The 13,467-nt window shown below is 38.0% G+C and overlaps 1 protein-coding gene across 1 annotated transcript in view; it reads left to right on the top strand.

Annotated features, from left to right (window-relative positions):
• Positions 1-13,467, top strand: part of SH3GL2 (SH3 domain containing GRB2 like 2, endophilin A1) — a 103,104-nt gene that overhangs the window by 87,127 nt on the left and 2,510 nt on the right. Inside the window, exons 7-8 of the mRNA XM_072154080.1 lie at positions 581-684; positions 13,330-13,463. Of these exons, the coding sequence (XP_072010181.1) occupies positions 581-684; positions 13,330-13,463 (238 nt within the window). The remainder of the gene's footprint in view (positions 1-580; positions 685-13,329; positions 13,464-13,467) is intronic.

Here is a 13,467-nt window from a genome sequence, read left to right as displayed (position 1 = left end):
TTTTGTAATAAATGAACAGTATAGTTGAATCTGTCAAAAAAATCTATTTTTTTTTCTCGGTTTTACTTCTGGACATAAATTTTACCAGACAATGGGGGTCATTTATTAAGGGCCCGATTCGCGTTTTCCCGACGTGTTACCCGAATATTTCCGTTTTGCGCCGCTTGTACTTAAATTGCCCCGGGATTTTGGCGCACGCGATCGGATTGTGGCGCATCGGCGCTGGCATGCGCGCGACGGAAATCGGGGGGCGTGGCCGAACGAAAACCCGACGTATTCGGAAAAACCGCCGCATTTAAAACCCGAAAATGTGTCGCATAAGGACCGCTTACCTTCACCTGGTCCAGCTCGGTGCATTCCGGCGCGATGAGTTTACTTTCAGCGCAGCAGCGCCACCTGGTGGACGGCGGAAGAACTACCTTATTAAATCCCGGCCGGACCCGAATCCAGAGCGGAGAAGCCGCCGCTGGAACGCGAATGGACCGGGTAAGTAAATTTGCCCCAGTGTCTCCAGGAAATGAGCTTGTTTTTGCATCCTATACCCAAGCTGATCAATAACTGACTGATCTGTTTTTCATAGATTGAACAAGTGAGTCAACTCTCAGCTCTCGTACAAGCACAACTGGAATATCACAAGCAGGCAGTGCAGATATTACAACAAGTGTCTGTAAAACTGGAACAGAGGTAAGCTTATTATATATCTTTATCATGTGTGAATATGTTGCATTAAAGCAACTTGCTCAAATGTAAGTACAAGATGGTAGAGAACCACACATTCATCACACGGTTTAATTTCTGCTGACAGGTTTGCCTTAAAAAGAAACTGTCATTCAAATGAACCCACCCAGAATAAAGTCTTCATTAACAACTATAATTAAAAACTATTGCCCTTATGCCTAAACCTTTTATATCCATGGCTGCAGTGTCACAAAAATCTTATGTGAATTTTTACTTTCTTTGCCATATTTCCTTGTTCCTGATTGACAGGTCTAAGGGCGCATACACAAAAACGTATGGGGGACATATATCCTGCCTGCTGGATATATATCCCCCATAGATGTCTGTGGCTCCCAGGCTCGATACAGTGAGCACAACAAGTTTTCACTGTTGTGCCGTGGTTGCAAAAAAGATAGCGGCACTCAACTCTCCTCCTCTCCTGCAAGCCCGAAATGCTCCTACCCAGCTACAGCCAGACAGGCACACGTTCATGTGAACGTTGAGAAAAAGCTCTCTTACCTCATTGGATACTTAAAGTAATGTGACCAGGATGTTGTCATCTAAGGTCTTGTGACATTTGCAATGTCTAGCCCACATATGCATCTGGTCACATGAAATCACAGTAGCCTCCATGGACGTCTACTTCTCCCCATCCTCCATGGAGGCATGCTGTTATTTCATGTGATCAAATACATACATGAGGTAGGCATTGAAAATGTAACAGGACCTTATATGATGTAATTCTGGTCATTTGTCTTTAAGTTACCAATGATGTAACATCTGTGTTTCGTACAGCAGAATATCATAGCTTTTAGACCTGTCAATCAGGAACAAGGAGGCAGGGCAATGCAAGTAATTATTAATCATTTTATTTGGTCTTTATTTTGGATGAGTTAATTTGCATGACAGGTTCTCTTGTATCTAAGAAACCATTATGAACACCTTATAAAGCATATTAAAACCATTCTGATTATGTTCCTCTTTATGGCCCAGTGTGGTGGCATCAATTAGAAAAATCTTTAGAAGGCCTCATTTGCTTTGACTGAGGTGCTTGTGTTCTTAAAGGGGCTATCCGGGTTTAAAAATGTTTTTATGGCCGGGCTGGGGAGGGATAGTTAAACATAATAAACATGGACTTGCCTCCTCCGGCGCCGCCGATGTCCCGCGCCGCGGTCACTTCGATCCGTGCCCCTTTAAACAAACAGGGGCACGGAAGCCGCGCACAGGGAGCTTCCGGTCCACGTTGTGGACGGCTCCTCCCATCCGTCCCTATCTCTCAGCGTTGTAAGCGCTGGGAGATGGTGCGCATGGGAGCTTCCGGACGGCCGGAAGCTCCCTGTGCGCCCTTGTACTGAAACCGGCGCACGGAGAAGACGGGCTGCGGCGCGGGACATCGGCAGCACCGGAGGAGGTAAGTACATGTTTATTATGTTTAAATAGCCCTCCCCAGCCCGGATAACCCCTTTAAGGAGAGCTGCAGGGACATCAATCACAGCAGATGGAGCATTCTGAGGAAGGGAGAGGTTGAAGTTGAATACATATTACTTGTGTAAAGCCATAGAGTCAAAGTAGATTTTATAGGTGATACCACCGCAGTGGGCCTTAACTCCTTAGTTACCATCAACATCATTTTTTACAGCGGTCACTAAGGGGGCTCTGTGTTTTTACAGTGGTCTAACCTATGTGCAAAAATTTTTAATAAAGTATAAGAAAATTAAAAATCCCCAGGTTTAAAAATATTAAATCAATTTCCCGAACGAAAATGCATTTTTGCATGCAAAAAAAACCCATGACAACCCTGCCATATGTTATTTGTCCACTACAGTGAACATTTGTTTGTTTTTTTTGTACAACGGTGCAAGATTTAGCATTTTTCTTATACATCCACCATCATAAAAGCAATGGTCATGTGTATTAAAAATGGAACTAATAATAAGACCACAACCTGTTCTTCAAAAAACATATATATATTTTTGTAAAAGTGATTTATTATATAAATATTTGCTATATCCTTAATTGTATTAAACTGGAGAATAAAGATATCTTCTTATTTATTCCACATGGTGAACACTGCAAAATTTATCATGCAAAAAGCCAATAACAATATTTCTTTTTTTCAAATTTCTCTCCAGAAAGTTGATATAATTTACCTCACAATAATATAATTAAAATCTACCAAAAAAATAGTTACATTATTGGAAAAATTTAAAATGTCACAATAGAAAATTGCAAACCCCTTATGCCTTAAGAGGAGTGTGATGAGTCCCCAATAAATTCTCCTTCATCATAAGCCTGGCATTCTTGAGAAAATCTGTGGCCAGACTGTATATAATTCTTCATTAAAAAAAAAAAAAAGAAGTAGTATTTTTGTGAACTATCGTTGTGACCAAGATTTTTGCCCAAAGATATTATTAAGGAAGACGTTTATATGAAGCAGAGCATTTTACTTAAAAGACTATTTGTTTAGTTTATATGTGACCACGGAGCTTACTGATTCCTCTTAATGGCTCTTATTTGCTGTAAATGTAATCTATGTGATTTCTTTATTTATGTTGCGTTAGCAAAAAATAAAAGCACACCAAAAAAGTCAAGTTTTTTTTTTTTGTCATTTTTATAAAAATTGGTTGCCTGGGGGCAGACTGTTTTAAAAAAAACAACTCAAAACTATATAATAGTTCTTTAGTTGTATACAAACATAGTTACATGATATTGCAATACAGCACAATACGGGTAGACCATGATTACATTACATAAAGGAAATGATTATAATACCCTGTTTTCCCAAAAATAATTTCCCAAAAAAGTACAATTTTTTTCAAGCTTAGAAATATAAAGCCATAAAAATATAAATACATAGCATTAGATAATTTACATATTCCAAGAGGTTGTGACATGGATGAAGAATTCATGGGATAATATCACTTACGCTACAAGCAGCTACCTGAAGAAGAAGGGCTGATTTAAGGAAAGTGTTATTGCTAAACATAAGAGATTGGGGCCAATAATTCTCAAAGAAATGGGGTCACATGAAATTCAGCAGGAAATTTAGAGTTTGGAGAATTGTAAGGCTGTTAGAGAAGTTGCTGACATGATGGTCTTTTAAATAAAAAATACCACATACCGTAAAATGTTCGCAAATTCTGGAATTAGTAAATTGACTTTAGATTCTTGTACATGTAAATAGAGTCACAATAAATTATTGATGGAATTCAGAGTTTTGCTGGTTATGCTGATGTATGTAATGACACTACATGATATTAATAGATTTTTTTTTTTTTGTTCAACAATGTTCATGGAAAAATAAGACATGCCCCGAAAATGAGACCTAGTGCATCTTTAGGAGCAAACATTAATATAAGCACTGTATTATTTTGGAGGAAGCATGGTACGAAATACACTAGTGACAATAACATATATGCACAGGCTAGACAGACATAGGGGTTACTACAGTAAGGGTGCCAAGTATTGGCACTTAAGATGCCTAATGCTGGCTACCACGGAAGCCTTGGTACAGTGAACGGCACAGAAAGTCTGCAGTGCAGGACAACAGGTGCGCACTTTTTTTTTCTTTCTTTTACAGCCCTGTCCACCCCAAGCCACTTATACATTTTTATAAACTCTGGACAGCCCCTTTTAATGGAAAATTGGGTTCCATACCTGTCCGGATTTCCTACTTAAATTTAACCCTTAATTTTAGCATTGGTTGGTGTAATTGCCATTGTTGTTTGGGTTTTGGCTGCTTAATAGCTCTTTGAAGAGTGGCCACAGTTTAGCTGCTTTGTGCAAAATTGAGTATCTGGATTTAAGATGATCCCTCTTGCTATATGCTGAAAACAAAGTCACACAAAAAATAGGGAAGAGGTCACAGGTATATGATGCAATGTGTGCATCAGTGTGTGCAGAGGTTAGAGAATAGTGACACACTGTCACAGGTAATAATAAAAAGGACTTATTGCAGCTCAGAGAGCGCACCATACATATATACGGAATATATATGGTGCACGTTAGCTCAGTGGCCAATTGGCAGGTTTATTTACAGCATATAGAGATTACTCCAGTTGTCTTATGAACTTAGTTGATAAAAGAGTAACCTCCGTAGTTGTTTAACCCATCTCCCTGTTCTTATAGAAGTCCTAGTGTGCTACATTCAACATATGTCCTATCTTCTCACCTCTCCACCTCTACGCCTTTCGCCCCTGATAGTAGGGATCGTCAGGAGAACCGTAGAGGATGAGACTAAATAGAATGATAATTTATATTCATTCGGGACACAGAAAATAGTAAAGACGCCAGCGTCCTGATGGTGGGCGCCGGCGTGTGGTAGTCGTATGCTGAAAACATATGCCATAGTGCAGACAGCTTTATTTAAGATTGCCTTAATGAAGGATAAGAGTAGTCATTCAGCTAGAATTTGGATATAGAAACTGCTGCTACATTCATAATTTTGTCCTTATTGCAGTCTGATATACACATACAATGGTGATGTCTTCATATCAAACTATTTTTTTGTCAAAGTGTCATACTATGAACAAGTTGACTAATTGTCTGCCAAGGCATGGCATCCCTCTATTATTAATAATATGATTGATAATGGCTCTATAGATGAGCTGAAATGTTGCACCTTATTTTGCCGTGGGTGAATAAAGATCACCTTTATACTAACCGGAGTGCTGCCTCATTGCATTTTTTTTTATATCTGACCTTCTAAACCGTTGGATCGGGTTTTGTTGAAGGCATGCACCCACCACTGGACTTGATCCATTATATCCGCTGTGCTGCTCATGTCTGGAGAAAGTGTAGGTGCCTTTGAGGTACCCTTCTCTAAACTTTTTTTTTCAACTTGCATTTAATTGAATAATAGCACAGTAGTAATAATAAAGTGTAATGTAAGTAGCAGTAATGTAAAGTGTGCATTACGTACAACTTATTTTGGGTTACGCAGGACCATTGAGAGTATCAGCAGAAATTGACATGGCAAGTAAGTACTGTATAAGTCCAGTATGAGATCCATCTGTATCCAGAAACTATGTTTAGCCAGAGATAATCCTACACCAACTTCTCAGCTTTGTATTATCTTCTCTAAACTTTTGAAAGAATATGTCCATTTGTTCAATTTTCAACTTTCAAGGAACATAGCAGGAAAATCAAAACTGTGGTTTGATGCATGGACCTCCCAATAAATTTCCTGGTTCAATTAGATGTAGTGTGGTCTCATGATGTCAGAATTCAAATAGTCACATGCAGTATGCAGTTCACAGTTTAACAATTTATCAACAGTACCTCTTTCAATAATGATGCAACCTAGATGAGCAATGTCTTCCATAAAGATGAACTTAGGCTGGTGTTCATGCAGAGGCACAATGACAAATTGCAAAATTTGTTATTAACTGGACACCTACTCACATTGTAACACCACCAGCAATGGCTTGTCTGGTGACAACAGTGGCTGATCTATAAAAGTCTCCTTGTCAAAATTTCTGCTCAGCATGAATTAACTTAAAGGGAACCTGTCACCACATTTACACATATACAGCCTATAGAACCCTATGAACTAACAGACCCCCTATTTTGTATTACCATGTCCAGCTCATCCAGCCCATCAAATCAAATACTCCCCATGCCTTATGCCTCTTTACTGATCACAGTTTATGTCATGTGACTTAATCTCAGATCCTTTAGCCACTTAAGAATAGCAAACTGTACCCCATGAATGTATCTGACCACATGAAGTCACATCAGCCTCCATGGACTTCTTCCCTTTCCATCCTCCATGGAGGCTGCTTTTATTTCATGTAATCACATACTTGGTGTACATTTTGCTATTGTTGCAAGGCTGAGAGACCTGCGATGATGTCACTCTGGTCACATGTCATGAATGTAACACGGCACCATGTAAAAAAAAAATACACAATATTTCACATCTGTACATAGAACTTTATATTTCTGTAGTAGAATATTAGCAGACAGTGCAAGGTGGCAGAGCAATGATTTGAAGAGACACAGAGCCGTCAGTCTGAATAATGGAGCATGGTTCACTGCCAGCCTGAAAGAGAGAACAATCACAAACACCAGGCATGAGTCAGATAAAACTAATTTGCATATAAGAAAAACTGTAATAAAGGTACAATACCTGACTGGCAGTTAATTTTAGGTGATATGCAGAGGATTTGTAACCTTTTATCAGCTGGCATTGTAAGTCAGGGTGGTCAAAATAAGGTGACGGGTCCTCTTTGAATCTGTTAGGCCCACAGGTTCCTCATACAGTGTAGATGCATCTTGTTCATACAAGATGATCACACCTCTGCTTGTGGTGTGTTCTGGTAACTTTGTATATTCTCAAGCACGCAGACCAAACTGATGTACAGTAAACTGTTTTGAATGGTCTGACTTGATGCTTGGATGCCACTCTTAAGTGTGCCTCGAGCTGTGTGACATTCATCATCCATTTCTGCAAAGGAGACAGTAGCTCAGTGACCACTTCCATTTGAAAACCTCCAACTTGAAACCTCACCCCAAATATGAACAGTATTATGAGGAGGACTGTTTAAATTTTAACTGAACCAGGGAATTTTATTGGGCGATCCATTAATCAAACACTTGTTGTGAATTTCCTTTTTATAAAATCTGAAGGTGAACATTGAACAGTGCATTTTGAAATTTAGAGAAAGTCATTTTAACTTCACCTGTAAAGTTTAGAATACATTTTAAGTTTGTTGTGAAATTTCACCAACATGCCAAATTTCCCTAACTTTTGGTGAGTAGTGTATGTTTTTTCTTTGTGATAATATGTAACTAAAACACTGTAGAATTAATGTTCAGGTTTAGGACATATGTAAAATTTTTAAATTTGTAAAGGAATTGAAATATACTTTAAAATACCTTCTGCAGCTTTCCTATTTTACTAGTACAGGCAGTCCCCAGGTTACATACAAGATAGGGACTGTAGGTTTGTTCTTAAGTTGAATTTGTATGTAAGTCGAAACTGTATATTTTATCATTGTAGTTCCCGACAATTTTTTTTTTTTGCCCCAGTGACAATTGGAGTTTCAAATTTTTTTGCTGTAATAGGACCAAGAATTATCAATAAAGCTTCATTGCAGACAATTTTAAGCTGATTATTGCAGTCTAGGACTATTTTAAAGCATCCAGAGAGCTTCACCAGAGGTCACAGTGGGCAGAGGGGTCTGTCTGTAACTATGGGTTGTCTGTAAGTCGGGTGTCCTTAAGTAGGGGACCACCTGTATAACCCTTTTTATGCATGTAGTAGAATTCTTTATTGAAGGAGTTTTTCTGTAAAAACTTTCGATCCCTTATCCATAGGATATGGGTTAAATGTCCCACCAGGGAACTGCAAGTTGCCCCCTTTAGTTTCAGTAAGTCCTTTAAGTTGACTGAAGTCAATAGAGCACAGGTTGAGTTTTCATATGGCTTGACGGTACAGCTCACAGACAAGCAAATACTGGAAATCTTCATTACGTGGCAGCTAAGGGCCTTGCGGTCCTTGGTTCTTCCAATCGTCAGAGGTTCTGGAAGGCATACTCCTAACAATCAGACATTTATCCCCTTTCCCTATCTTTAGTTGGAAAACTTACAATACAATTGTAAATGCTTTTGATACTGCAGTATAATAATAATAATGAATAGTAATCATTGAAACCTCTGAGGATGACCGTACAGCCCCTACCGCTACAACTGCTTTGGACCAGTGCTGTGGAAGATGACTTTCATTGCAATTTTGGGTGCTTATCACAAACCGGTTTCAGTGTATCTCTAAGACTTTCTCTTATCACATAGCATCCTACCACTTTGACTTGCGTCCATCTTTTCTCCGAGAGGCAACAGTGCATATGTGTGTGGGAGTGTATGCGTAGGGGTAGAAAGACAGCTGTTCTAGTATAACTACAGTAGTAGAAGAGAGTCTCAATCTGTTTTAGTCTGACACAGATCATCATTTTATGATAACACAATTTCTATGAACTAATTTCTTGTGCAGTATTATTATTAACCTGGAAGCGGTCTTTGCAGGAGCTTTCTATATGTGACCCTAATGGAATTTTTAATGGAATCTAGCAGTCTAGTACATGTTTCTGTAGCTTGGCTAAAGAAAATGAGAACCAATCTGATGTGATGTAATGATAACAGAGCTTATCTGGTTCATAGTTTAGCTTGATAAAATGCTTGGATAATGCTTAATCTTGTTAATCCAACGCAGAGAGATGTTAACATGAATTTGTACAGCGTTATATTTGATAGAATGCAGAGATAGTATGTGCTCGGTGAATTGCAACACCAGATAAAATGCTGTGGTTTTTATCTGATGGAAGTATACGGTGCTGCTTTGTCATGTTATAATACAAACATGCACATCAGTAATTAACTATAATTTGCAATGACAGAATAAATGTGTTTTTTTTTTTTTAACTGTGTAGATCATTAAAGCAGAAGGACACAGACTGATTTCAGGCTGATACAGAGCTTGGATCCATAGTTGATGAGAAGCTTGTTTAACCACTTCATTACTGGAGTGTTTTTTTCCTTTCTATATTAGGCCAGTTATAAATTTTAATTATGTTCCTATTTAACCCTATGTTAAAATTTAATTTGCAATTCAGCCTACATTTATTTAAATTTTTTTAGCACACATTAGACCATTTTTTAAAAATAAAAACGTTGCAGCAAAATATCTAAAACTTGTGTAAAATATATGTAAAATTGCATTTTTTCATGTTTTTCCTCAGAGATATTCATCCATTGGATTACTTAGTAAGGAGAGAAGTACATTGTTGTCAGCAATTGAAATTGTTCTGGATAAGACATAAAACACATATTAATTATTCATACTGCATTGTCTAACTGAACTTTGGAATCTTTTTAATCAATAGTACCATATATATGAACCGTACTTACAGACAACAGTTGCCTTGAACTGTGCACAGGTCTGCCACCTGCTGGTCATTCATTCTTATAATCCGGTGCGCCTTATATATGAACCTAGACGTTTCAGCAGGCATTTATTGATGGTGCGCCTTATACTCCGATGCGCCTTATAGTCCGAAAAATACTGTAAACTGTGTAATATACTTTATTAAAGAACTATGTTCTTACGGCCCTTCTTATACCCTTACCTTTCTAATTTATTTGATCAATTCGTGTAATTCAGCTTTCTGTCCTGAACTTCACTGACAGCTGGTCAGATAAGGACCTAATAATGTTCCCAATGACCTAACTAAATACAGTCACTGTATAGTCTAATCTCTTTAAGGGTTGATCTATCAAGAAGGATATTATCTTAATCATCATTCATAATCACATGTATAATTGCACAAATAAAATTATATGCATATAATAAAGACATGTTTCATTCACTCAGATGTATCTGTATACATATTGATAAACAATGGCCATTCACCAATACAATACAAGGTTCTAAACTATTGAAGGGATATTTTCATCTGAACATTCACATTTAACTTAATCCATATGCTATATACATATGTTTCTTCAATTGGATGTATTAAACGTGTGAAGATAATTTTCTATGAATGCAGCCATGTTGTCCCTTAGAAACAAAATTGTTGTCCTTGTAGTTTTTGTTTATCTGTTAGCCTTGACATGAATATTTTGTTTCATTGTATAACTATGACTACCTCTTCATTGCTGGGTAGATCTCCCTCTTTTTGTTGTTTAAAGAACACCTGTCATCAGGTCTGTGTCACTATGTCTGTCACCTCTACCTGTTGGAGCAGCTCACAAGGATCCATCCCAGCCTTTAACTAGTTATTTCATACATTAATCATTATAAAATCATCTTTTCTTTATCATGTAAATGAGGCTGGTCACATGGTCAGAGGCAGTGATGTCACCCCTGTTACCCCTCCCCTCTCCTCCCCCTGCTCATGTCTGTGTGTAATGTAGGGTAAAGCATTGCTGGTGTGTGCACTGCATCTGCTGACATGCTGCATCCTCCTAATACACATGTGTGAGACCCGGACATCAGCTACACAAGTACCTGACATGTTATGTTATGCTATAACATGGCTGCCTGTTCTATTTCTCCTACACACACACAGGCTGCAGGGGGCGTGGCCACCAGCAAGCACATGGAGCAGCCTTTACAGCATTATACAGGCTGTCAGTCAAGCACTGGAGGTGTGGCTGTGCCTCCCACTCATGAATAAGCTGGACAGCTTGAATATGCTAATGACTCATTGGACATTTCACAGGTCATTTGCATACAGCTTTAGGACCTCATTGCTTAAGTTTACAGGCATCTAGAGGGACAATGAAGGGATAGAGGCAATGCTCTCTAATGGCAGTTTTTGAAAATCTATTTAGATTAGGGGGTTATTTTGCATGACGGGTTTTCTTTAATGGGTGTAAACAAAAACAGCAGGTGCCTTCTATATTAAACTTCAATGTAGACCAATCGCCGAGAAATACATCCTAGTTTTGAGTAACAAGAAGACAGGATACGCAGTGCACATACTTTTTCCCTTACTGCTGTACCTAAGATACATTCCTTGAATTGTTACCACTTTTGCTATGTCTTTTGAAGTGCTTTTTCTCATTCCATTTCCTTGTTCAAGTATGGGACCAAGGAGTCAGGTCCTTTTCTGAAAGTCCACTCAAATTTTTCTTTGGGATGCTCATTGTGCTACTAATCGTAATTGCAATTCATTCTAGTGAAGATACCTTTTTCCTCAATTTAAAATTTTACAAAAAGGCATCAGAAGTGTGTCATTTCTTGGATGGAAACAAATATTGAACGTGGATGTTGTGTGACTGGGTCCATACACGAGCATTAATTATTCACAAAAAAGGTCCCTGGGGACCTCACTGAGACCCATTGGTCTAAAACTTAACTTTTAATGTATTTAAACAATAAGAATAGTCTTGGTTGGTTTATTACAACCTATTTGGAAACACACAATTAAAATTTCTACAGATCCATGGTGTGGGATTTATTATTGTTTTTAAATGAGTCCAGTTAGAGTGAACTTGTCTATCGTCCGAAACAGTATAGGGAAGACCACTAGGTGTCGCCAGGGAGTAGATTTTCCTGAATCAATGATATTAACGTTAATTTTGCAACTTAGTTGCTATGAATATAGTCACTAATGTAGCAGGATGCTACTATTGGCTGACATCCAAGTCATCGTTAGTTAGTATATCCACTAGATCTTTCCCTATCTGTATATTTTGTATCTCACTACCTAACAATTATAGGACAATTTCAACTGATCCCAACACACCATTTCAATGCTATCTAAAAAGTGTACTATAGCCCCCCCGACATGTTTCGCCAAAACGATGGCGTCCTCAGGGGTGCCGGGGCCATATATAGCCCCGGCACCCCTGAGGACGCCATCGTTTTGGCGAAACATGTCGGGGGGGCTATAGTACACTTTTTAGATAGCATTGAAATGGTGTGTTGGGATCAGTTGAAATTGTCCTATAATTGTTAGGTAGTGAGATACAAAATATACAGATAGGGAAAGATCTAGTGGATATACTAACTAACGATGACTTGGATGTCAGCCAATAGTAGCATCCTGCTACATTAGTGACTATATTCATAGCAACTAAGTTGCAAAATTAACGTTAATATCATTGATTCAGGAAAATCTACTCCCTGGCGACACCTAGTGGTCTTCCCTATACTGTTTCGGACGATAGACAAGTTCACTCTAACTGGACTCATTTAAAAACAATAATAAATCCCACACCATGGATCTGTAGAAATTTTAATTGTGTGTTTCCAAATAGGTTGTAATAAACCAACCAAGACTATTCTTATTGTTTAAATACATTAAAAGTTAAGTTTTAGACCAATGGGTCTCAGTGAGGTCCCCAGGGACCTTTTTTGTGAATATTTCTTGGATGGGATACCCATTGCTTTCCCAGCCTTCTAATACGGTACCAGTCTGCAGCTCTCCCACTTTTTGGCCATCTTTAAATTATAATGTATTGGATTGTGCCTGGCTCTTTCCAGTATCCCTGGTGCCTGTTAGTACCAAGCTCCTGGTAAGGGGTTAGTGGTAGCCATTTTGCTTGTCTATTATTATTATTATTATTATTATTATTATTATTATGTTTTTTTTATTTTTAAAAAATGGTGTAGTTCACAAAAAATATTACACAGGATTTACCTCAGGACTCCTATTTACAGAAGTGCAAGGACTTATATGTAATTAGAGTCCGTTTAGTGGGCAGAGATGTGCCACAGTTAATAATTGTGCAGAGACTGCTTTAGCTAAAAGGAGTCCCTGCACTTTAAGGGTTTATAGCAGTATGAATACCAAATCTTGGGCGAAGTCCAGATAAAATATTGTAAAAAAACTATAAATTGGTTAGGATATTTAATAATCTCAGATTTTAAAACGCTTTTGATGTGTACATGATATACTATAGGCGTGCCTTATTGCTGTCAGCTTAACTATAAGATAAAAAAGGTGATGCATTTTGAGGCACGTGTATACTCAACCAATGTGGACTTTGTTTTAATTCTTCAAACATTTGTCCTTTTAAACCAATTATTTAGTTTTTTTAAATGTATAAAGTGCTCATAAGGAAACTGAAACCTGATTTAGTAAAATGCATTTTATTTTATAGAATCAGAGATGCTTCAGTACAGCCACGGCGTGAATACCAGCCCAAACCACGTATGAGCTTGGAACTTGTGTTACCCAGTGAAAACAATCAGCATAATGGAGGAATTTCTCTTGCTACTACTCCAAAACCATCAGGTAA

The sequence above is a fragment of the Engystomops pustulosus genome, chromosome 1 (assembly GCF_040894005.1).
Source record: "Engystomops pustulosus chromosome 1, aEngPut4.maternal, whole genome shotgun sequence".
NCBI lineage: Eukaryota > Metazoa > Chordata > Amphibia > Anura > Leptodactylidae > Engystomops > Engystomops pustulosus.
The sequence above is the reverse complement of the archived record's forward strand: the minus strand, read 5'-3'. Positions and strand labels throughout refer to the sequence as shown.